General features: G+C 39.5%; 1 protein-coding gene across 11 annotated transcripts in view; it reads right to left on the bottom strand.

Moving 5' to 3' along the window:
* The window catches only part of FMNL2 (formin like 2), a 292,532-nt gene that overhangs the window by 83,828 nt on the left and 182,236 nt on the right, over nt 1-26,468 (bottom strand). For all 11 annotated transcript variants that reach the window (XM_070507768.1, XM_070507771.1, XM_070507769.1 and 8 more), the window contains 3 exons: nt 16,532-16,612; nt 11,143-11,219; nt 2,164-2,247 (listed from right to left, as the gene is read on the bottom strand). In XM_070507768.1, the coding sequence (XP_070363869.1) occupies nt 2,164-2,247; nt 11,143-11,219; nt 16,532-16,612 (242 nt within the window). The remainder of the gene's footprint in view (nt 1-2,163; nt 2,248-11,142; nt 11,220-16,531; nt 16,613-26,468) is intronic.

Raw genomic sequence — 26,468 nt, 5'->3', positions numbered from 1 at the left:
TACATATTGGAAATAACAAGTGTGACTTTTCATAAAAGGATGATCGCCAAAATAAAATATTTGGTTAGAACAGTCATCTGTAAACTAGGTGATGCTCTCCACCTCGTAGATACTAATCCAGGTGGCAGAGACTGATCCAGGTATAAAGTCATGGAGTGGGGCTGACAATTTATGGGTCATACCTCAGGATGCAGGAAGCAGTGCTGAGCAGAAAAGAGGTAGAACTGAGTAATCAAATAGATCCTTAAGTACTAAAAATAGAAGCCTACAACTGATGTCTGAGAAGGTAAGCTGAGGGGGCATCCCGAGATCACTCATGTCAGGACCACTTGCACCAAGTCAGTCTGCAGCCCTCAAATCGTCCAGCTATTCAGCACTCTTATGTTCCTCTCCTCTCGTCCCCTAGTCTCACACAGCAGAAAAAGGGAACTCCTTAGTGAAAGCCCCTTACAAGGGATGGAGCATGAACCTGTGGTTTCACATTACACAGGCTAGGAATTGTCACAGGCCAAGGAATACTAAGAAATTTTTCAGCCCATTAGTTTCAAGAAAGAACATAAATTATGTATTTATATATAATTTTCATCGAATTAAAACAAAACAAAACCAAAACTAATAAACAAAGAATGTAAAGCGAATGCCAAAAATAAAAAGGAGAAAATTAGGAAATAAAGCACTGAGTTCTGTTCTTTTGTTGGGTTTGATCTTACACCATAGACTTGACGAATTCCCTTATAATAGCCACCTTTTCCTGTAGGTCTTATGTGAGGGTACATTTGGGAAAGCTAGTTCTCAAGCCCTGTGATGCAGGTAAAGGGTTAGGATAAATGGTAAAAAAGGGTAAAGAGTTATATAATACATAGCATGCCATTCATTTCCATTATTCCTGAAGTTACTTAGCCCTTCCTTAATTTCATAAATATTCCTCCAGATTTTAAAAGCATCAGGAGAGTAACATTATTCTGTTTTGTCACATAATATGAAGTGTGAGAGAGATTAGCAGTTTTTGACGTAATGGAGATAGATAAGAAACCACCTTTGGAAGAGTATGCTATAAAAACCAGGATTATAGTTCACACGATAATTTCTCAGGAAGATAAGAACTTGTCTGTTGGGTTTTCTCATTCTATTCCATATGATATACAAGAGTTATCAAAACTGAAACCCATCAAGCCAGTTTCAGTTAATACTTGAGTTTCTGCATCTACAAGGCAGAAATAATTATAGCTTTCTCCTCACACATTCTCAAGGAAGCGATGAGGATTATGAGATAACATCTGGTTGGGTCTTAAGACTGTTTTGGAGTGAGGCAATATAAAAAAAACAAATTATTGCTTTTAAAAAAAAGAGTTGAGGGGAAAAAAACACCACCTGGGCCGAAATGTCTTCCAGTAAAATTAAAAATACAATATTATTTCCTCAATCTGTGTGTGTGAGAGTATATCTGTGGATAGTGAAATATTTTTTGATTAAAGAGGAAATGTGAAGAGAATGTCTCATTCAAATGTATGCTTTTCATTCCTGTTGTAAATCTTTCTAGGAGCCTCGCAAATGGGAAATTTTATGAATTAACAAAAACAAGGTTAAATAAGTTGATCTTTTTCCTGCTCTGTCCTGGTTTTTTCCCATTCATCTTACAAAGGGGAAATCAAAATAATAGAAGTACATACAAAATAAAAAGGGAAAGGCCCCCGTTTGCCCCACCCTCCAGTCCCACTATGCCTGGTATCGATTTCCACAATCATTTCCTCTGTATTTACTAGCACATACAAATATATATATAATTTTTTAAAATAAAAAGGAAGCCATTTTCTGTATCTTGCTTTCTTCACTCAACAACACATCATATACATCCCTCAATAACTGCTAGATTATTCTACCATATGGATATATGTAACTTGAGCACTAAAGAAAGTACTTCTTTTTAAAATAAGGACTCTTCTAAGGGTGATTTTTACTCCCCTGTTTCATTTCTGCCTTCAAAGCATTTCTAATACCAATTATGTGATTGGCTTTTAGTTACTCAAATAAAAACAAACCTCCTTGAACCTTACCACATCTGCTTCTGCGTTTCTCCCCTCAGTGCAGTGTATAATTTTACCACAAGTTGCATCTTCTGTGACCACATAAAATTCAAAAGCAAACAAGCCGAGTTTTACTTACGTGACTGCATACTGAGCAAACGACAGATATTCCACTAGAACATCAAGACCTTTGTTTTCTTCATTCAGAAACTCTCTGACCCATCTGTTGAAAAATAAAAAAATTATTGCAGAGGTTCATCACATGCTGTGCCATGAAGGGACACAGGGAAAACTTTCGTTTCTCTACCAGCAACATTCACTGCCTGAAGGGAAATACGGAATAAGGCCTAGACGCTATCACATGAAGTGATACGGCAACTGAGAAAACGACAACATTTCAACGCGCAAGAATAAGGGACAAAAGGTACACGTGTGCCTTCCTTGCGTTTTACTACTTAGGAGACTTCAGAGAATCTATATGAAACCTTCTAAAAAAGGAACTTGCTAAATGTACTTTTTCCACCACAATTGATCCACAGCCCACTTGTTAAAAGAGCCAAGGCTGCACAAGGAACGAGGCAGGCTGGGGACATGACAACATCACCACTGAAATCCAGGCATGATTCCAAATCCACGTTCGGCTCCTTCTTGGCACACTAAGCTGCAGAAAACACTAAACTAGCCAATGAGAGACCCGTGTTTACAGGCTTCTGGAAACTCAATAGGCATAATGATTTGCTCAATTTTTTCCATGAATGTTAAAAACCTTTTAAAAAGTTGCAGGCACTGCCTGTCATCATCAAAGCCAAGATGTAACAAATATCAAATTTTTTGAAATTCATTTAAAAATAATACCATCTTACATTTGAACGGTGGGTCTGAATGCAGTTCACTGAGAATTTTTTCACATTTTTATTTGCCCTTCATAATAACTCCTGGTGATGAAGAAGAGTAATCCAACAGAACCTTCAGGTACTGAGCATAAACACCTATTACCCCACATTACAGATTTCCTCCAGGGCACTCATTTTCAAAGAATGTGTGACACCTGATTAAGCCTTCACTAGGTTTGAAACTCCAACAAATAATAAGTAAAAAGGTCTGCTACTATCACGGTAGTCTATTTTGAGATCCATCTGCCAAATGCATTCCAAAATGGTTGCCTTCTTCCATGAACACCAAGCCAACGAGGTCCACTAGCTATGGACATGAGAACTACTGTGGAAGCCACTTTTGAGAGCTATAAGAACAACAGTGGAACAATCAGTCCTGTGTCTGTCCTTAAGGATGCACAGCCCCCATGAGGTCTTCATCTTAAAAGAGGGAAAAAATCTGAAAAATATCAGGATGACTGTTTTTAATTGTTTTTGAGAGTTTCTCCTTTGTTTTCTGTTTTATCCTCAAGCTCATTCTTTCTTCGTAATCTCTAGGATATAAACTCAGGTCTGCAGGTAGTTCCAGGAGGCAGCAAGGTAGGAAAAGTAGGCAGCTTGCCTTGTATTTCCCCCATAGGCCTCAGGCAGGCTATCACAAACATAAACACTTAACACAGCCACATGGAAGCATGTAACATTTCATCTAAAAGAGACCTAGGGTGGCAACATTGGCAAAGAAAATACTACCTGTTAGGCCTCACAAAGTGGCTTTGTTACGAGAGCTAAGCAGAACTAACACGGCTGGCTACTGGTCAAGACTGAAGTTTCATTTCAAAACCACCACATACGCAATCTCATGGCATCTGCTTCTAGATACTTATTTTCATTTGATTTATTTTAATTACTCCCTATGTGGCTAGGTCTCAGGAGACAGTGGACATTTTTAAGTGCTGGTAACTGGAAGCTTAGAAATAGTGAAAGAAATTTTTTTTTCCTTTTTTAACTGGTAGGAGACTAAAGAGAGGCTAGAACTCACTATGAAAATCAGATGACCAGCTGCTCTTAAAATTGAAGCCCCTTGGCCTCTCTGAGGGCCTTTGCATTGGCCTGGCCTCGGGGCTCTGCTGCACGATTCAATCTGGCCCTTGGTGGTGGGTGAGCAGCAGGAATCCCCAGAGCTGGGCATCGGGGGTCTCTTTAATACGCAATGTCACCACAGGGCCCAGATTTTTCAGGGCAGCCTCAGTTTCAAATATTCTATCTCAGTGGCCCATAAGAACACTCTAATTTAGGAACTGAGGAAAAACAGCCACTGTAGCTCCTTCTGGCTGATTTTCCACACACTGCCTCTAAAGAGCAGAGATGGTCCAGATCACCCTGAGGACTTGTCATTGTCTCAACCACCAGCACCTGACAGAGTTGAGCCACACACTGGATAGGAGGCAAGTAACTCACTGATAAGAAAATGAAAAAATAAAGAGGAAAGAAGGAAGAAATGGTAGGAAATTGCCAAGCACAGCCAGAGCTACAATTCTCAACTCAAAAGGCAAACATGTATAGATTGTGATACAAGGACAAAGGCCATGAATTGGCTGCTCTTACTTTAATTTAACACCCTTAATGCCTCTGCCCCCACTTGCTGACTTGGAGCGAAAGTGCCTTAAAAGACAATTTTCAAAGTCAAAGGCAGGAACCAGCTGCTCAGTTCCTAACAAGTGGGCTAGAGCATAAAATGTCCTGCCTCTGAGAGGTTTAATTTCATGCAGTTAACCTCTTTTCTAAGCTACAAGATCCTCCCTGGGTCTTTGATCTGGCCCAGATCCTTAGGTGACTCAGGAAAGAATAAGACATAAATCCATCATGGTTGACTACCTTACCCCCTTTGTCAAATGATATCAGGTTAGTAAAGTCATCTCAGCAAAAAGGCTATGGATTATAAGAAAAAAACAGGCTTCGCGCTTTCTCCTGTCCTCTCATCCCTGTCCTTTCCCCCCTTGGGATATTTTGTATGGGAGAGAACAGAAGTGAGAGGGAACTTCTGTGGAAATGAACGAACAGGAAAAGAAAACAGGGAAAGATGAAAAAAAGACAACTTTCAAAGCAGTATCTTGAATCTAAAGGCATAAAAAAATATGAATGCCCCATTGTGCAGATTTATGTATATGATCATGCAATGACATATCATAAATTTAGTGTTCCCACAGTAAATTTCCATTTTCACCTCTGTGCATGCTACGCGCACTTTTTTATATATTGCCAATATGCAAACAGTTTCAAATTGGGTGATTATAGGTTTTGAAAAGTAGAATTATTTCTGCCTCTGACAGCATGCATCACTTACTGAGACCCTCACCGATTCAATGTAATTACCATACATTGAAATTTGAATTTAGGCAAATTTCAAATCAGCTGCTTAGGAGCTGGAAGAGACAGTGATAATGAAAAATAGCTCTGGAAAATATCTTATTCAAAGAACGGATCTCACTGCAGATGTCAACAGTTACTGTTTTCTTGTAGACATGTCACAGCTTTGTTTCAGAGTTGCTGTTGTTTTCTCCCTGCCCCCAGATCTTAGAACCTCATTGTTCTCATCTAGAAAATGACTCAAGGGACATTTCTGGCTTTAAATTTCTAAAGTCAAACATAGCAGATCCAAGATACACAAAATAAAGGGTCAAATGGTGAATTCCCTCTGCCAGTCTCCTTTAGCAAGTTGCTACAGACATACGATGGAAGTGCAGTTGCTAAAAATCATAAGAAGAGAAAAAACGTAAGCATCACCCAGATTCACCACTGGCCACCAAATCTCTTCCAGGAGACAGTGTCACAAATTGGTTCTCAGAATGTAGCCCACACACCACCAGGGGTCCCTGAGACCCTTTCAGGGGTTTCTGACGTTAAAACTATTTTCATAAAAATATTAAGACAGTAGTTGCTTTTGTTACTGTGCTGACACTTGCACTGACATAAAAAAGAAATCTGGAAAAAACTGCCGCCACTCAAGAACACATCTATTTACTGTATTCTTCACGCCACTCACTCGGGAGGTAAAAAAAAAAAAAAAAAAAAAGTCAGCTTCCCTTAAAACCGCCCTTAGTGAAACAATAAAAATTACTGATTTTATTAAAGCTTGCTCCTTGAGTATACCTCTAATTTTGTGTGTGACAAAATGGCACGCCCTCCACAAGCGCTTCTGCTGCACACCTAGGTGCCACGGTTGCCTGGAGGAGAAGCACTTGTGCAGCTGTTTGAGTTGCAAACTCAACTAGACACTTTTTTTTACATAGAATGTAAAATGACTGACAAACTGTGGTTATTCTGTCTTGGGCATTTAGCAGATATTTTCTCAAAAGTGAATGAAGTCAGCCTGTTGTTTTGAGGAAAACGACTGACAGTATTTGTTGTAAGTGATAAAATTTGAGCTTTCAAACAAAAAAACCTTAATTTTGGAACACATGAATTCACCACCATGAGCTTGACAGCTTCCCAATACTTAAAGTATATTCTGATGAGCCTGGTGATTATTAACAAATGTGAATGTTTTTATACGGTAGAATAAAATGTGTCGATGCTTGAAAGATCAGAATAACTGAGGGAAACAGTATTTTCCAAACGATCAATTCACGATGTTACAAAATTACACACGGGTAAAAGGATCCATTCAAAGTGTAAGACAGCACAAGAGATTTTAGTATAACAGAGCACAAAAGCTCATTGATATGGTTTCAGATTCCGCTTCCCAACTAACTTTAAGAAATTACATTTTCTTGAACCTTGGTGTAGTATCAAAGAAGAATATCCACGATTATCTGCAAAAGTTATTTAAAATACTCCTTTTGCCAAGTGCGTATCAGTGTAAGGCCAAGTTTTCTTCATATACGTCAACCAAAACAGCATATGACAACTGACTGAATGCAGACAAAGAAATGAGAATTCAGCTGCCTTTCAGGAACAAGACATTAAAGAGATTAGTGAACATGTAAACCAACGCCACATTTGTCACCAATTTTTCTTGACTTTAGGAAAGTTATTTTTTACGAAAAGTGTTATTTGTGCTATATGTTATTCTGTATTTACATATTTACATTTATTAAACATTAAATCTTATTAAATAAGCATATTTAAAATTCGTCAGTTTAAATTTCCAGTATAGTCAACATTAATAGATAAAACCCACATAAATAAATGCTTATGGGGGTTCAAAATAAGAGAATAAAGGAGTCGTAAAATAAAAAAATTTGAGGGGCTGGCCTGGTGGCGCAGTGGTTAAGTTTGCACATTCCACTTCAGTGGCCTGGGGTTCGCCGGTTCAGATCCTGGGTGTGGACGTGGCACCGCTTGACAAGCCATGCTGTGGTAGGCATCCCACATATAAAGTAGGGGAAGATGGGCATGGATGTTAGCTCAGGGCCAGTCTTCCTCAGCAAAAAGAGGAGGATCGGCAGCAGATGTTAGCTCAGGGCTAATCTTCCTCAAAAAAAAAAAACACCAAATTTGAGAACTGCTGGTTTTATAACAGGCTTCAGATTTGGACATATCTAAGTTTGAATCTCAGTAATTTGAGTTGTATGGACTTGAGGAAGATACTTAATAGCTGACTCTCAGTTTCCTCATCTGTAAACCAGAGGTTCAGAGGTAAAGGGTGGTAATAAAAAGATCTTGTATGAAGTAAACACATTTAACACGGCTAAGATGGTGCTTAATAAATGACAAAATGATTAGGATCTTGAGAATTTCCTAAAAGCACCATCTAAGATTGAATTAACCATAGGGTAGCTTGATGCACATGCATACCATACATGTTGTATACCTCTTAACACCAGCCTTGGTTATTCTCTCTTTCCTCTTTTGGCCTGGCCCAACCAGCACTACTGCAGAAAGAAGCCAGGCAGTCCAGGAGGAACGATGTCACTAAGCAACTCCTCAGTTCCTTCCCCTTTCTAGAAACCTACTCTTCTCCCTGCCAACTTGTATATTCTTCCCGCAACCTCACATCCCTTGTCTCTACCCCCACAATGAGATAAAGTGAAATGAGCGTCTTTCAGAATTTCTATGACCTTGCACTCAGGATAAAAAGTAATCTTCTATCATCATAGGGAGTTTTACTAAAATAAATTACCTCCAAGAAGAGATAGCCTACAACTCAGTTCCATGGAATAAAGCCCATAAATCTATCCAGCTCACCACCATCACCGCCACTTGAATTTTATCACCCTGACATCCAAAACATCATGACATCTGCCTACTCATGCTGCCCGGCCAATGCGTTCTAACAATACTTGGCTCCTTTCAAGGGTATTTCAAGTCATTTCAAGGGCTTGGATAAGTCATAATCCAATTCTTCTGTATTATTATAGTTCCTAAGAGTAAGTGAATGAGATTATTTCTAGTCCAATTCTCATTTCAATTTGGCTCAAAGAAAATTAATTTTCTTTCTCAGAAGATTACTGCATTTATAGAGTTTTAGGCTTATATCAAAACTCAGAACAAACCCTTTGATTGACAAAGCTGTAGCCTGGAATGTTATCTCAGCAAAGCCCCAGATCTTAACCTTGAAATGCAAGCATGTGTCAAGAATAATTTTTTGAGGACGAGTAGATTTTAAATGTAATTCTTCCTTTTGATTTCTGGGAATCACAATCTCTTAGGTGTCAGGGTCATTTTAGACATAAAAGATAACATTCTCTGTATGGAATTCCTTAGGGATATATTACATAATGCTGCTGAATTATTATTAGATATAATATTATTTTCAACAAGCATAACAACAAACAGCTATCACATATCGAGTCATTACTATGTATTAAACCCTACGTTAGGTCTTTTATAAGTTATCTCATTTAATTCTTACAACATTCCTACAGGGTAAGTATTATTATCCTCATTTGATAGATGAGAAGTTAACTTAGCTCACATGGTAAGTGCAGAGAGCTTATGTAACTAACTAAGGTCAAATAACTAATAAGAGGGCGTGGCAAAAATCTGAACGAAAATCTTTCTTTCCATAAGGCAAATGGGCACACAATTACCTTTCTATTATCGTGCCTCAAAGAGTATAATAAAACCTATGGATCCCATATCTAACACCTTGCATTCCAAGAATTCCTCACTGTAGTAATTAATTGTTTTCACATTATTGAGTAACTCTTCAGAAAATTTCCAAATAAGTGAGGTCAAGCCAGTTAGTTTCCATAATAAAGAGTCTAGCTCAGGCTTAGGTTTTCAAGACAGGCAAGAAAGGTCAAAATCCTGGTATGTGGTTTCATTCCATGTAAGATTATTCTCATAATCGTTTGCATACAACCAGACAATGCACCTCCATGAATTTTTCTGCTGCTAAAGACAAAGCTTTTAGAGTGTCTCACATAGTGATAGGCAAGGGAAAACTTCAGCTGGTAAAGATGAAAGAAATGTAAGAATCTTTCAACATGCCTATAGCATCCTAAACAATAAACCACTCCAATTGCTTGCAGATTTGCACTGGCATCAACCCAACCAGGATTCTTCTATTCAGCATACTTTGTATTGGACATGATCGTCTTGCTTTGGTATTTGATGGTCAATTTCACATTATTTCAGCAATGCTTCAAGAAATGCTTTTCGACAATTTGTAGAAATCCTGGCTGCAGCTCATTCCACCATTTTCAGTCAAGAAGAAGTGCCAACAACATAGGGTTGGACCTTACCAAATAGAATCTAGTTTCTGATCCACAAATATTGGAAAGTATTTGAATTTCCTAAGCTTGGATGCCCAACTATATTAAATCACCACCACTTTCACCCCCAACAGACAAGCCTCATTGCTTTGATCCCAGAGCCCTGATTATCTTATTTCCTTTCAGAGAAAGAGCTGCCAGATTAAGCTATATAAGAAAAAGAACGTAACATTTTGAACCAAAGTACCTCGCTCTACAGCTGTAGACTTTGCGGGAGTCACTCACTTTTTCTGGTCCATAATTCTTTTAATCTGTAAAATGAGGGACTAGGCAATCCTTAATTTCTCTTCCAGCTCTAAAATCATGAGTCTTTGATCCATTGTTCTATAGCCTATTTTCTGGGACAAAGGGTTATCAACTTTAGGTTAGAATCAGCTCATTTTCTGAAAATTTCATTCTCAAGGTGACAAATGCGTAAAGTTATCCTTTAGGAAATGAACATTCTCACCCAAATCCCATCATCTATAAATTAACCTTGCATTTCTGCAATTTTAAAAAAGATTATTCTTAAATAACTGTGGAAATTATCCATTTGAATGGTTTACACCAAACATAGTCTGAAGTAGAAGTACACTGTTATTTATGTAATATACTGATTTTACAGGATACTCTGTAAAACTATAATGTAATATACATGTAAAATTTCATTTCCAACAGACCTGCAAAGAGTATCACAGGGGAAAATTCTGAAAGATCTGAAGTCTACAGTCTTCTCATTGTAAAACTCAAAGAATCAAAACCCAGAGGGGTTAAATAAGTTGCCTGATGTTAAACAGGTACTTTAGGCGGACCTAAGGCTACATAACAGGGTCCTGATATCATTCTGTCTCAGAGATAAACGACCCCATTTTAAGGTGCCGTCCAATTACACCATCCCAGGAGTAAGGGAGAATGTAATAAAGTTGTACTTGTTTGCAGCAAAGCAACCATCTTGTTCCATGAAAAACTCTTAGAAATGCTTAGCATTCTAAATTCCCCAAACTTTATTTTCCAGGGTGGATTTACCTTCATGGTGCTTTAATTTGAGGATGCAGAAAGAAGAGACTCAGAACAAAGTATCTACAGTGCCATGAAGTGGGTCAGGTGACATCACTCCACCTTCTGTTTCCTTCTGGCCAGGAACACCAGCGCAGTGAGGAAAGGATAATGAAATAGCTTCTACTAATCAGCTCAGAGAAGCACAGCGAAGGCCTAGAGATCTTCCAGGATCTCAGTCTACATCTGCTTGTTGGGAGTTCCTAACTTGCCTGGGAACTATTACGCACACCAGAGACGAAGCACTTATCACTGTATCCAAGCCAAGAATTTGAGAATTGTTATACATCTCTCCGATCAGAGCTATCTGCCCAGTATCTACTGATTCTTGGAGCATGAGCAATTGGAGGACTAATAAAGGCCCCACCATGTAAAGCTCAGGCTCTTAACTTACAATGAACAATCAGGAAACTTAACTCTTTGCATATGATTTGGTCACTCTGTAAAGGGTCCAAAAGTCTTAGAGCTAAAATATTAAATGGGCACACTTACCCAATATGGTTGGTTCTTAAAGAAATTTCCAGTTCTCTTAGCACTTGTGTGGATTCTTGAACACGCCGTCTGAATTTCTATAATTAAAGAACACATATGCTCACAAAACATATTTCAGCAACTGCTATAACTGCAGCTTACTTATTATAAGTTTAACACAATACGAAAATATCTCTGCTTCTAAAGTGGGCTTCTCTCGCATTTCCTTTTGCAAAGCATGCACATTTTTCTCATCATGAAAGTCAGCTTACGCAAAAACGACTGGGAAAAATTTCTTATTTCATGTACCAAGTGTCTTTGAGTAAGCAGATTATTTTTTCTCTGCCCTACAACAATCTTCACCAATGGACTATGTGTTGGGGTCCCTACGACCACGCCAGTTTCAATGATTTGCTGGGACTCACAGGACTCAGCAGACAGTCGCCCTCACAGCTAGAATTTATTACAGCAAAAAGATACAAGGCGCAATCAGCAAAGGGGAAAAACGCAGAGGGGAAGCCCAGAGGAAACCAGATACAAGCTTGCAAGAGTCTTCTTCCAGCAGAGTCACAAACGACAATATTCATGAAATGAAGCTCGCTAGAGACTCAGTACCCCGGGTTTTCCTTGGGGGCTGCTCACTTAGGCACTGTCTGCCTAGCACATACCAAAAGTCCAGACTCCCAGAAGGAAAACTCCCAGAAGGCATTCAGCATAAACCACATGACTGGCATAACCAGGTTAGGCACAGTGAGTCATTCTGATCAGGGAATGATGAGAACTGTCCCAAAATCCAACTTCCCAGTTGCCAACCAATAGCCAACCTTGCAAACAGGTCTTTCCAAGGTAGCAGTCTCGGGCTTGCTACATAAATTCTTTTCTGCATGACCTAACCGTTTTCAGAAATAAACATTCCGAGTTCCCTCTGCCCATGAGCCCCCATCTGGAAGGTCCCTCCTCTGGAGCACCTCCCTCCTACTTTCAGAATGTCTTTCCTCATTTCCTTACTTATCAAAATCCCACCTATCCTTCCAGAACTCCACTCAGGTCTGTCTGTCTTCAATGTATCCTCCTCTGATAGTAAACGTATTGATCTCTCTATCCTCTGGACTCTAAATAATCTCCAAGCTATCATCGGGTTGCGCTGTACATCAGTTCTTTGGAACACGATTTCCTCCAGGAACATTTATTTACAGTAACTAAAATCTTAGGCCACTCTGGAAAGACACTTGAAATGCAATGCTTTCTAACAAGAGTTCTTTGCTCTTTGTGCTACAGACGCAAACCACCTTCACATTACATCATTTTCAGGAAAAGCCTTTGCGAATTCTGGCTGAGGATATCAGGGACGCTCCTCTGCAGCCACAACTCCAGTGGAAACAGTCATCCAGCTCCAAAGACAAAGGCGTCCAAGGACAGGAAGGAAAGGAGGAAGGCCAGCAAGGAGGATTCCAGGAATTGGGGTGGGAAGAGCCACACCATGCCCAGGTGGGACCTGGTGCCCTGCCCAGCATGGCCAGCTCCTGTCACCCTCTTCTTCTCTTCTGAATGCCCTCTGCTTCTCCCCCAACTGCTTCTCCCCAGGGCCCCAAGGAAGCAAATAAGTCTCACAGTTTCCCCCTGACTGCCATCCCTAAAGCACCCCAAAGACCTTCTCAGGTTTTCAGAATCCAAGTACAGTGGGATCTACGAAAGAAAAGCATCCCTGATGCAATAAAAAAAAAAAAGAGAGAGCAACTCCTTTCTTTGTCAAGAAAAGCCTAAGAAATGGCAGAGTCATCTATAGTTTGGAGGGACAGCCAAGCCCAATGCTTCTTAGAGAGCTTTCCAGCAATGGGGACTGCTAATGAGGTAAGGTCTACGGCCACACGGCTGAGGAAACCATTTCCAGGTGTGCTGGCTGCTCCGGAGGGACGATTCCCATGTCAGAGTCTCTCTCTGCACATGTGGCCTTTAGAAAACAACTCAGCATTCTGAGCTATGCATTATGCACAGTTCTGGCTGGTTCCCTGTGGCCTTTGCTGGTCCCCCAATTCTGCCTTATGCTTCCTCAGGGCAAGGTCATGTACTACATACATCATCAGCCACAAGGGCACCCAGCATAGCACCGAGGACGTAACCAAGTATAAAAGAGGATCTGCTGAAGGACTAAGAGGCATACATCAAAACAAAATAACTCAATCAAAACACTCCGAGATACAACAGGAATGACAACAACAGCAGTTAACGTTTCTTGGGCATTTACTATGGCAGGCAGTACACTTTGGCAACTGCAAGATAACTGAGGTAAAGCTAAACTGACTTCGCTCTTGAATTATACTCTCTTGGGAACTGTCCAGTTTCCAGCTGGACTCTGGACTCTGAGAGGCCCTGGCACCCACTTCTCTAACACATAAACAATGAGTGCTAACACTTCACACTTCTACAACGTATCCAGGATGCTTTACAACACTTCAAAGAGAAACCACGTGCCTGTGGGCACCAGCAAAAAAAAAGAGAGCCAGGTTCCAACCATTTGCAGTCTCCACCATCCTCCCGGCCCTCTCCTTACAAGGCAGGCTCAGGGACGAGCCCATGGAGACTGCTGAGCCCTGGAGACCGAGACAATAGGTTTTGTTCCACAACTGCAGCGCCTGCAGAGGACCAGACTCCCTTCTTCAAGGTCTGTAGCCTTTTTCCATGCCAGACATGAGCGCATCCCCACAAAGCACAGACTAAGAGCCGTCTGGTATTCAGTGAGGCTGGTTTGGAGAGTTCTGATCACAGAGATATCTAATTTAGGCTCTTCCTTCTCTGCCCTACAGGGTTTCATTTTCCAAATAGAATATGCTTAAGAATTTTTTTTTTTTTTAGAAGACAGCAAATTAAGTATCTTCTATTCAGTGTGAACAAAAGATTAATGAACAAAGTATTGGAGGACTCCAGCTGCAGTTAAGGGAAGACTGCTCAGCCTAGACTGTCTGGCGGAAATTGAAAGCCCTGACTTGAAATCTTTTCTTTCTCCCCCACCATGGTACGGCTGAGAATCTTAAACTCATTTTAACTGCAAGCGATGTCTTATTCCAAGCAAAATCTCCTTTTTTCCAGGCTTTAAACATGACAATTACGTTGAGGGGAACAGACCATTTCCTCCTGCCAGCTCCTGACAGAAATCTTACTAAAGCAGGAGTGGTTCATCCAACACACATTTTATTTTTTTTCTGAGCTGAATGATTGATCTTGAAAGATGAGGTACAGATCAAAAAGGTCATTCAGGTGAATACACACAGTCTGGGGCGGAGATTGCAGGAATGAAGGTCAGCCCAGACAGACATCCCTTGTCTTGGGCCTCTTTTATTAAGTGATTTGCAAGGGAGCAAAACACTTTCTGAGCAGCTTATCTGTTGTTGTTTTTTGGTTTTACATTCTTTGCCTCAGCCCAGGAACAACTGTTCCAAAGGAGAACTGGGTCCGTGCCAGGAGAAATCCACCTCTCCCTCTAAGAATCTTTCTCCTTAGGGGGCTTAGGGCTGGATGGAGTCTAAGAAGATCTCTCTAGGAGTTTACATATTTTCTCCTTTAAGAATTTGACAAATGCTGAGAGAATTGTTCAGGGAGGGAACGTACTCCATGTGAGGGGAGCTCTCTGTCTGATGTACAAACACCGGCATTTCTGCCGCACTCTGTTCACGACAAGTGTGCCTAATGCTGGATTCTGAGCCATCTCGTCTGAAGGTTTACAAGCTTGGGGGCTTCTGAAAATGTTCCTAAAATAGAACCTTGCTGCCCTGTGCAAGGAAATAGTCCAGAGGGGCCGGCCCTGTGGCCGAGTGGTTAAGTTCGCGCGCTCCACTGCAGGCGGCCCAGTGTTTCGTCGGTTCGAATCCTGGGCGTGGACATGGTGTCACTCATCAAGCTACGCTGAGGCGGCGTCCCACATGCCACAATTGGAAGGACCCACAACTAAGAATATACAACTATGTACCAGGGGGCTTTGGGGAGAAAAAAGGAAAAAAAAAAAAGTGAATCATGAGTATTACATAGATATCGCCTCTTAAATGCTTCCTTGAATAATAGAAGGTTCCCAAAGGAAATAAATTAATTAAAAAAAAAAAAAGTCCAGAAAACCAACCTGTTTTTTTCCTGAGTTTTATTTGTGTGTATGGGTGTGCCTTCATTTAACCCTTTCTAATCTGATAAAATCGAAGGCTGCTATATCCTTGGGGAAGGATACCAGAAAGAAACAAACTAACAAGAATTAAGCAGCTGTCTCATTTAGGAGGCCTGACAGAAGCTCTTTTAAAAAAAGAAACGTGTGTCAGATTTGTGAAGACAGGAATATTATGATACTTTGACAGGTACATTCTTACAAGACAAGGCTGTGTCACATTCAAGTCAGACACAGTGTCTCGCCGACAGCAAAGGTCTACAGTCCCCTTTCATCATCACTTGTAGATTTTATTTCTGCTTGTCTGCACATTAACCATAGGACAAAGGGCCAGGAAACTTCCAAAAGGAACTAATAGCTGTTCTCCTTTGCCTGATTTTTTTTTGGGGGGGAAGGGATGTTTAGAGTGGAAGCAGAAGATGAAGGAAAAGCAGACCAAAAAAAATACAGGAGCCAAGAGCCCTGGAAACAATAGCTAACTAGAAAAAGTGTGCCTTTCTTCTCTCATCAGTCACATGCTAAAACAACAGAGATATTTCTGCTGCAGCCTTGAAAGCAGGAGTTGTGGAAGGTCAACCGAAAAACAAGTGTTATCTGGTGAAGAGCCTCTTTACCCATCTCGAGCAAGGACAGCTCCTCCCTGAGACAGCCCAGGACTGGTCCAGGCCTGCAGCGCTGTGCCAGGCTACATGGTTTACCACAAGGCATGAGTTTAAACCAATTGTGTGGCTGCACAAAGCAAGGCTTGTTTGTAAAAGGAGAGAGTCAGTTGAGAATGGAGTCAGCTATTCTCTTCTTACCTTCTTGGGGCCAGGGGCAGGGTTGGGGCGGGGGAAGCTGCTAAAAGCATCAACACAGGATGTGAGTGCACAGCTGGGATGACAAAGCCCCAGTGATTTTTCAAGGTCTCTGGAAATGCACCAAGGCATGAAAGACAAGTATTCCCTTTGCTAGGCCTGCTTTTCTAGGGGCCTGAACACCTCTGGACTGGACTCACTGCCCTGTGTAATTGGAAATGGCAGTGACTCAACAACCATCAGAGGTACATGACTCCCATCGTAGGAAAATACTTTTAAACACATCCTCACGCAGGAAGGATGGCTTTTCTCTTTGTCTTTTCACGTTGTCTGACTCCCAAGGTTGTTTTCCTGGAGGCTCTGGCAGAGGCTATAATGCAGAGGAAGGAAGGTCTTCTCCAATGCAGGAGGATTCTGCTGGCTAAGGAGGAAGCAACAACAAAGAGTGGAAACAAATCCATCTTACCTTCCTCGTAACAGCTGGATCCAGATAGCCTTTGAGCTTTTGAATATATGTATGGGGAGGATTCTTCACCTGGAATCGTTCCTGCGGGAAGCACAAAAGTAAAGTAAAAAACTTGAAAGCTACAAAGGCATACCAGTCAGCCATACTCAAGCAGACTAACACTGCTGATCCAAGGCTGTCGCATCCACAGTACAAATGAGGCCCTGCAGATAATCATTATGTACTAATGGTTTTGAATCTTTATAGTAGATGTTATTATCCACCCCTTGAACAGGAGGAAACTGCAGCTCAGAGAAATTCAGTACTTCCCTAAGATGACACAGCCAGTCAGTGGTACAAATGGATTCAAACCCACGTCTGCCTTATTCTAGAGTCTATACTGCTTCCTCTGGAGGGCTCTGCAGCTCCCACTAGGAATAATGCTCTGCCCAACCTGTATTCAGCCCCTCTTTCATCAGATCTTCAATCTATTGCATATTCTTTTGGATATCTTCAATGTTGGCAAATCTTTTTCTTTTGAACATTTATTTCATCTTTGAAAATACCAAAAAACTGACTCAAAATGGATAAAGCTAATTTATTTCAAAAATGAGTAATGAGTCTACTGCTAAGAGACTGGAGTGAGCGTGTGTGTATTTGTATGTGTACATATGCATGTGTGTGATCTCACAGATTTAGAAATGTTAAAGATCTTACCAGTAAAAATAGATATTTTATTATTGTTTAAAGCTTTAAAATAGAGGGAAGTGGCTTGTAGTGAGACACATATCAATATTTTCCCTTTATTTAAAAGTGATCAAGGTGAATTTTATAGTATATAAACAATATCTCAACAAAGCTGTTAACAAAAAAAGATCAACATATTGTTTCTAATTATTACTCCAAATTTTCTATCCTGAGAGCAATTTCTAAATAACGATTCACAAGGACTCAATATCTCTAGTGCCATCATGGTGTCTATGTATAAAGTCCTTTTTTTTTTAATCACCGTCACTTCACTAAGGGATCAGACAGGATCCAACTGCCACAGGGGTTTTAGCAGTAGCCCAGCTGAGGGCTAAAATAATCACAAAAAGCTTCAAAAAATGACTGAGATAAGCTATCTAGAAACCAGTTATTATTTCCAACCTTACGTATGAGAACAGCTGATGCCAGAGATATATTACAACATAAATAACACTTATGCTTTTTAATAATACAATCCAATTATCCAAATTTTTTAAAATCCTATAACCAGTGACAACTCAAACTGTGCTCCCTTCTGCTACAGGAAACACCATCTACCTCTAAATATGAAGTCCCTAACACATGAAACTCAAGAAATTTAACTCTAGCTAGTGTAGAATTTGCTTCAGGAGCTAAAATTTGACTCACTGGACTGTCGTTCACTTTTAGGCAATTGTCTTCACACCAGAAGAGCCATATTTATTCTTTTAAAATAACAAAATCTGGTTGAGTAGCGCATGTAACATATGGGCATTCACTCAATCAGTGAATCCTAATTTTGACAGTCAATAAGTGCAGCTGTCTCCATTTCCTACTTAAGACTGTGGTGACCCAGAGGGGCTTTCTCAAATATACACATTTACTGGTCCTGTAAATAGTTCCTTGTAATTATTCTCCTGAAATTATGGACAAGGTCTAAATTAATATACTCATACTTTTTCAAATGCGCTTAGTAGCATTTGCTATTGTGTTTTATGTACATTTCTCACTTGTGTAACTGATTAACGAATTTCTAAGAAACAGAAAATGGAGAACCCTGATGTTTTAAAACACAGTAGGTCTATATCATAGCTACTTCTCAGAAAACTCAGCCTACATCCAGGAATTCAAATAAAACTGTTTGGAGGAAGAATGCAAAGCCTCAATCATTTTCCTGAAACTTAGGGGTGTCTGTCTCATCTCAAAAGGAGCTACTGCTAGAGTTACAAATCCAGCATCTGGCCCACCAAATCTTTTCTTGCTGTCTGTCTTCAATATGGCCATTTGGACAAGAGAAACACTTCGGGGGAATCCACTGGAGAATGTCAGCACTTGGCCAAATCACGTTTATTCTGAAGGACTCTGGAGGGACTACTGGCACCATATCTATTCAAATTAATAAATTTTTTCTCTAAATATTAGAATTTTAGATTTTGCACTGAAACCCAAAAATGCCTGAGCTGGCAGTTTTCCACCTTCCTCACTTCCAGCTCTGCTTCATATCCCACATGCTATTTCTAATAACACTTATCTGCTTGCTCAACATCACTGACATGGGCAGCCTAATTAAGTCCTCGACTTGAGTTACATTATATAGAAATATTATTCTCAGGGACAAACAATATTCTTTAATCATGGTGACTTGTCAATATGAATTGATAAGTCATTTGAAAAAGCTTTTAAAATACAAGTTTCCTTCAAAATGGCTAATTATACAGTATCACCACCACCCTGACCTTCTGCCATTGATCTCTTTGTGTGATCAAACTTTCTTCATGCAATGTTTCTGGATGGGAAGTAACAATTGCTCTGGGGTTTTGCATCATCCCCTATAAGCATTCAAAGAAAAAAGTTCAAAACCATTGCCAAACATTCAGGATACTAGGCTGACAAGCTGCATCAGGAGTGTGGAAGGAAACAGGAGGAGCACCAACCTCACAACCTTCAGTAGCTTCTGTGTCATCCGCAAATATTTTACTTTAATAAATTAGAGTGTTAGGAATTCAATTTCTCTGGTAATGATCAGAAATTTCTCCTCACTGCTAAAAGCAACTTCATTCATGCACACCCAGGAACACAATTACCTCGTCAGCTGCGGTAGCAGTTTTTGTTTCTCAAAGATTATTAACTTATCTTTTAATAACACTTTACTGTTTACCATATTCTTTAGACCTCTTAACTCTCTCAAGTCTTCTCTATCTGGCAAGTAGGAATTAACTCCATTTTACAGGTGGTGGAAGTCAGGCTCAGAGATTAAATGACTTGCCTTAAATCACACACACACACACACACACACACACACACCAGATGAAGGATTCAAACTCACGTTTTCTGACTCTCTGATCCTTGTTCTTTTCATTACACCATAATAAGTGTGTTCCTCTTGCTTTTGATAGAATAAAAGTTTTTAAAAGGGTAGAAACATGTTTTACTCTTCTTTGAGTCTAGTATGCAGAATACTTGGCACACAGTTAGTCCTTAATAATGTTCAAATAATTAAACTTCTTTTAAACGTGATATACAAGTCACTTCTCTCATAAATTAAGGGTAAGTTTTTCAAGTTTAAAAGTCCACAAAGAGACTGTAAACACTGTACAGGGCATACATCCAGTGGGTTCTGTGCTAGATATGAGTCAGCCAAACTAATGTCATAGCTAAAGGACATTGCTGATAAGACTGCATTGTATCTCATGTCTGAAACTGTCTAGTTAGTGCCTTTCATAATTTTATACATTTCTCTTTAACTCAATCCATTAAGGCCTACCCTAGCCTCCCCTCCCCACACTGGCCACCAGGAAGGTTGGGCTGCCTACACACAGGCCTGCCCTGCAGGTAAGGAAGAGACCAATCACGTATTAGACTCCATTTAATGACTAAGATTCAAGTCTACTGCAACCCAAAGTGGAAAACCAGGCCACTCTTAAAGGAACTGAATGAAGGGGCTGCAACCGACATGTACTGCGTTAATTGGCTAAGTCACAACGAACAGAACTCATTAGCTCTGTTACAACATGGCCTTTTCTATTACACACGGACACACAGCTTTAGGTTCTAATCAGCTGAGGTGCTTCTTTGGGGCCTCTCTCCCTCCATGCCCCCTTTCTCCACCTAAATCTAACAAAGTTTGTCATCGATAGCCTTTCTGCATAAAGGTTTGGAATGAGACACTCCATTCATCTAGCAAAACATTTCTAAACCTTTGCATCCTCTCTATCCATGTGTATAATTACATGAGAAATTACTTAATTGAGGTTAATTTGGTGTTAGCTGGACTTACAGCAAGCATGTTATAAGCATTTCTGCTCCACAAATTCTATTTGGATAAGCCGCTCCAAAATCAAACAGAATTTCACTCAAGTTTATCTTCCACCTTAATATTCTGAGGTTTAAGGAAAGAAATTACAATGAGACATCTGAAAATAAAGGAAGTCTCTGGGAAACGGCTGGCTCGTGGGGGACACACTTACTGTTGAGTTTTTCTCGCTGTTTGGGATGGTCAGAGGGTCACTGGCTCTATTTCAGTCGTGTATTAGCAGAGCTACATGAGCTGCTTAAACACCCTTATGGATGAACTAAATGTCACCATCATTATGCCATTATCAATGTATTATTATTCTGCTCCTGTAATAACTCACTTTAGATAGTGAAAATTCAAAGGGCTTTGCTCTTGTGCACATAAGCTCACTAGACTTGAATGATTTTTCTTCCTAGAAGCTGCAAGTAGTTGGGCTTCCCTTCCCAAGGCTGAGTAAGCAAACTGTAGTCTCTAAATGAGCCAGAATTACAACCAGCATCAGTGCCTTTAGTGAGTACTAATTTGTAGGACTTAGCTTGGTGCTAAACACTCTTCAGAGCTATGTTGACAGGAATAATCTATGTCTTCATTACCCTCTATAATGGATAATGCTGACCTGAGTAGATAGGGAGAAGAGAAGATAGAGATAAAATATTGCATTAATATTGTATATAGACAGAAATCATTTATACAGTATAGCAGAGGTCAAGAATAGTGCATGTGTGCGGGGTTGGAGGGTGTCAAGACCAGAATCAGGGTTCCTAAACAGGAGGGACTAAGGTAGGCCATAACATCTCAGCTCTCACAGGTAGAAAAATATTTACACAAACAGACCTAGATTTCCCCAAGGAATTGAGAGTACCAAAGTCCCCAAGGGAATGCATATTCCAGGGTCCCCTAGAAAAGAAAAAAGCAAATTCCTAAACTTCAGAGAGGTTGCCAGACTGTCTGACCTACAGAAAGCATATGTATAAAAGAAGAGAACAATTTAGAGAAAATGAGGAAAAAGTATTAAGACTCTATATATTTACTATAATAGATGGCCAAGAAAGCAAGTTCAGATGGGATTCTAAATTTTATCTAACAACCAGCAGAGACAGCTAGTGCCAAGTGTACTACTATTTACAAGGGTCTCTCTGGTTATTATTGGATAAAAACCATTTTGTTAAGTAAGGCTCTGCCTCTGAACATCTTAAACTTTGCTATCACATTTAGTTCTCCTGTTTCTAGGCACTAACATGAAAAATACCAAGGGAAAAGAAATAATAATTGTTGAGGGTCAGCCCCATGACTGAGTGGTTAAGTTCACGCACTCTGCTTCGGTGGCCTGGGGTTTCATCGGTTCAGATCCTCGGTGCAGACATGGCACCCCTCATCAGGCCATGCTGAGACAGCGTCCCACACAGCACAACCAGAAGGACCTACAACTAGAATATACAACTATGTACTGGGGGGCTTTGGAGAGAAGAATAAAAAATTTAAAATTGTTTTTTAAAAATTAAGAAATAATAATTGTTTTGGTCATTTTATTCTTTCATTCATCCAGAACATATTATGCAAGACACTGTGTAAAAAGCACAAAATGAAACAAATTCAATTCCAAAGCATTAAATCTCATCTCTGAGATACAACAGACATCACTGTAATACAAAGTAGAACATGATAAGAGCCATACGTGATCCTCTGGAAGTTCAAAGAAAGGTAAAATCTCTTTCCAACTGAGATGCTCAAAGGAACTTTCCTGGAGAAAGCGGCTTTTGAATTGAGTTTTGAATGACAGGCAGCATATACATATCCTGGGATGGTGTGAAAGGCAGGAGACAGAGGAGTTTTCCAGATGGAGTAACATGGAACAAAGGTAGAGAAGCACAAGGCACATGCTAGTAACTTCAAGGGGTTTAGCTGGGTTCCAATAATACAGTTTAGGAAAGGTCAAGGTACAAAGGATCTAAATGCTAAGGTGGAATGGACAACGGCAGATGGCAAATCAAATAACAGGCTAATGCATATAGGACAGACAACAGAGAGTCAACAAGGAGCTTTAAACAGAAGAATACACAGTTAATACTGTACAATTCTCCTTTCTCCATTCCAAACTTTAAAAGTTGGTCATTTCTGCACTAGACTAGACTTGAAAAATCAGCATGTCAGATTCATTCTTGGAGAGCCTTGAAGCATTCTTCAGCTCTGAATATGAAATCATTTTCCATGCCCAAGAAGAGAGGACAACTTTCCAAGTGTTCCATTACAGCTCTCAGACTGAAAATAACTTTTGATGAGACTTTTCCAAATGATTTCCTTTATTTAGGCTAGCAAAGGTTTCTCCTAGTTCAATAAGTCTTTCCTAATCAAAACACCCTATAATTCATTCTCTAATATGCAATATTAATTGGACTTCTTTAATCCTATCCACAGTTCATCATTTTTCCCAATTTACAAAGTGTTTTAATTAAATTTGTTGAACTTGTAAGGAAGGCAGTCATACTAATAAAGTTTATTATCTCATGTCCTAAGCAAAGATTGAACCACAACTGTGCTTGACACATAGCAATGTTCAGTACAGTTGTGACAGAAGATCTAAGAACTGAATAGAGTGATGGAAGGTTGGATTTAGACTGGAAAACTTTTGAGATAATCTTCAAATCCTTCATTCTCTCCTCAAAGAAGCCAAATCTTTCCCTTCTTTTAGGATCAGTGTTTCTTAAAATATATATATACATATATAACCAAAGACCTATATTTAAAGCAATTGAGGATGCTTGTTAAATTGCAAAAATTCTCCTGACCCAACTCACCAAATACTCAAGAATCTGCGTGTGTGTGTGTGTGTGTGTGTGTGTGTGCGCGCGTGCGTACTGAGGAAGACTCACCCTGAACTAACATCTGCTGCCAATCATCCTCTTTTTGTATGTGAGCAGCCACCACAGCAGGGCTACTAACAGACAAGTGGTGTAGGTCCATGCCTGGGAACCAAACCGAGGCCACCAAAGCAGAGCATGCTGAACTTAAGCACTGGGCCACTGGGACTGGCCCAAGAATCTGCATTTTCTTAAATTCTCCAAGTAGGTCTTCTGTACACTAAAGCTTATTAATCACTGCTTTAGATTGTACTTCCTAGTTTGGATACCTGAATCCCTCTCTTTATTCACTCTACAAAGAGAATGTGCTTGGTAAGCAGAGACTTGGGAATATTTTCAGTTATGTTTAAAGATAAAGACTTACATTATAAAACTATAGTTGCAGTCCATGCTTTCATGAAAACTTTGTAAAATCCCTGCGGAATACTCTTCCTATAAAAATGCAAGAGGCATAAACACACCTCATTGTTTCACCATCTGAAGAATGGGAATATGAAACTCCTTGTCTCCATTTACTACACACTCCAGAAAACTTACGTAGGATGATTTCCAAACAAGAATAACGTACTGAAGATATTTAAAAGTCTCCTGAGCTAATCATGTATTATACAAATAAAACATGGAGGAGGAAAAGAAAAGTAAGAGTTCTGATCCTGATCAAGGCATTAAAAAAAAAAAAAGAGAGAGAGAGAGAATAAGCCTTAGATTTCTTGTAGAAACCATTAGATAGTTCACAATTTACATAAGAGCACTAATATTTTCCAACCACTCAAGAATTTTAAAGAATGGCAAGCTCTTATTTTAAGGATTGCTTTCCTGACTATAGCTATACTAACTGGATTATCTGAAACTTCAGGTACAACTCTCAGAATTTCACTAGATGCTCGCTGAACTGAATGAAATGTAACATTTGTGAAGGGCATACTTTAGTCAGTGAACCTTCACAGCAGACAGCATGGGAAGAGGTGGAGAAGGAAGCTGCCTTCCACTACAGTCAACAAGTCTCTGACAATGCAACAAAAACATACTTACGAACAGACAATAAGGATTGAAAATAGGAGGGAAAGTTATCAGATCTTAATCATGCCCTTAGCATTTGCTTTCATTCACTTTAGGCATACACTTAAACATAAGAACCAAGCTCAGAATACTAAACTTCAACATTTACCCATGGCTGCTGTTTATAGTACAGAAGCCATTAAAGGTAGTGTTCAAATGCAGAATGTGGATTTGATAAATGCAACAATATAGACAGCATGAACTACCTTTCTCTTCAAGGGATCAGTGAGGTGGTGGGAGGTTGCTCAAAAACAGTATTTCTCTAGGAATGAACCATTGGGAACTTTCATTTTAAAAATGCATCACTTAAATAGCACTAAAAATCATGAGATACTTAGGGATAAATTTAACAAGCTATGTGCAAGATCTGTACACTGAAAACTTCAAAACATTCCTAGGAGATATTAAAGACCTAAATAAATAGAGATGCTATGTTCATAGTTCAGTAGAGTTAATATTGTTAAGATGTCAGTTCTTCTGAAATTGATCTACAGAGTCAATGCAACCTCAATCAAGATCCTGGAGGCGTTTTCTTAGAAATTGACAAGCTGATTCTAAAATTTATATAAAAATGCAAAGGAATTAGAATAGCCAAAATAATCTGGCAAGAGAACAAAGTTAGAAAATTCATACTACTTGATTTGAAGACAGCAATCAAAACAGCGCTGTACTGACATGAGGATAGAAATAGAGATCAGTGGAACAGAATAGAGTACAAAAATAGGCCCACACATATATGGCCAACTGGTTTTTCAAAGATACCAAGTTAGTTCATAAAAATACAATAGTCTATTCAACAAAGGATACCGAAACAGTTGGATATACACATATGGGAACAGAAACAGTGATTCTCCATCCTTACCTCATTCCATGTACCAAAATTAACTCAAAATACATCATAGACCTAAACAGAAAAAACAAAACTATAAAATTTCTAGAAGAAAACACAAGAGATAATTTTTGTGATCTGAGGTTTGGCAAAGATTTCTTAGACCAAATACGCACGGAGCACTTACAAAATAAAAGATAAACCGAATTCAACTTTATCCAAAAAACGTGTTCTTTCAAAGACACTGTTACGAACATGAAAAGGCAAGACTTAGGAGAAAGTATTTGCAAAATATATGTCTGATAAAGACTTGTAGCCAGAATATACTTTTTAAAAACTTCTGTAGTTCAATTTTAAGACAAACCACCACCTGTTTTTAAATAGGCAAAAGATTTGAACAGATCCTTCAACAAAGAAAACACACAAATGGCAAGCAGGCATATAAAAAGATGCTCAACATCATTAGGGAAACGCAAATTAAAACCACAGTGAGATACAAGTATATGTCCATAAAAATGGCTAGAATTAAAAAGACTGACCAGACACAAGGATTGGTGAAAATCTGGAGCAAATGGGTCTCTATTACATTGCTGGTGGGAACACAAAATGGTCCAGCCACTTTGGAAAACAAAAGTGGTGAACTTTATTGTACATAAATTATACCGCAATAAAGATGATTAAAAACAGTATCTTAAAGTAATTTCTTTAGATCCATTTTACTTATTTACTTTGTTACTGAACACAGCTTTTTTTTTTTTTTTTGAGGAACTTTAGCCCTGAACTAACATCCCCCACCAATCCTCCTCTTTTTTGCTGAGGAAGATTGGTCCTGAGCTAACATCTGTGCCCATCTTCCTCTATTTTATATGTGGGACGCCTGCCACAGCATGGCTTGATAAGCGGTGCATTGGTCCGCACCCCAGGTCATAACCAGTAAACCCCAGGTGGCGGAAGGAGAGCGCAAGAACTTAACCACTGCACCACCGGGCCAGCTCCAACACAGCTCTCTTTTTAAAAAGTTTTCTTGATATTGTTTTGGTTTCACTGCCTAATTGAAAAGAAATCCACAAGCCAAACAGTCAATTTTGTCAGTTAATACTTATGCAAGAAATAAAGCACTCCACGGGGGTCCTGTAAACCTCTTACCTTTACAATTTCCAAAACATTTACATCATAAATCATTCATTTAAA

The sequence above is a fragment of the Equus asinus genome, chromosome 4 (assembly GCF_041296235.1).
Source record: "Equus asinus isolate D_3611 breed Donkey chromosome 4, EquAss-T2T_v2, whole genome shotgun sequence".
Lineage (NCBI taxonomy): Eukaryota > Metazoa > Chordata > Mammalia > Perissodactyla > Equidae > Equus > Equus asinus.
Note: the sequence above shows the minus strand (reverse complement) of the source record. Positions and strands in the feature narration are given on the sequence as shown.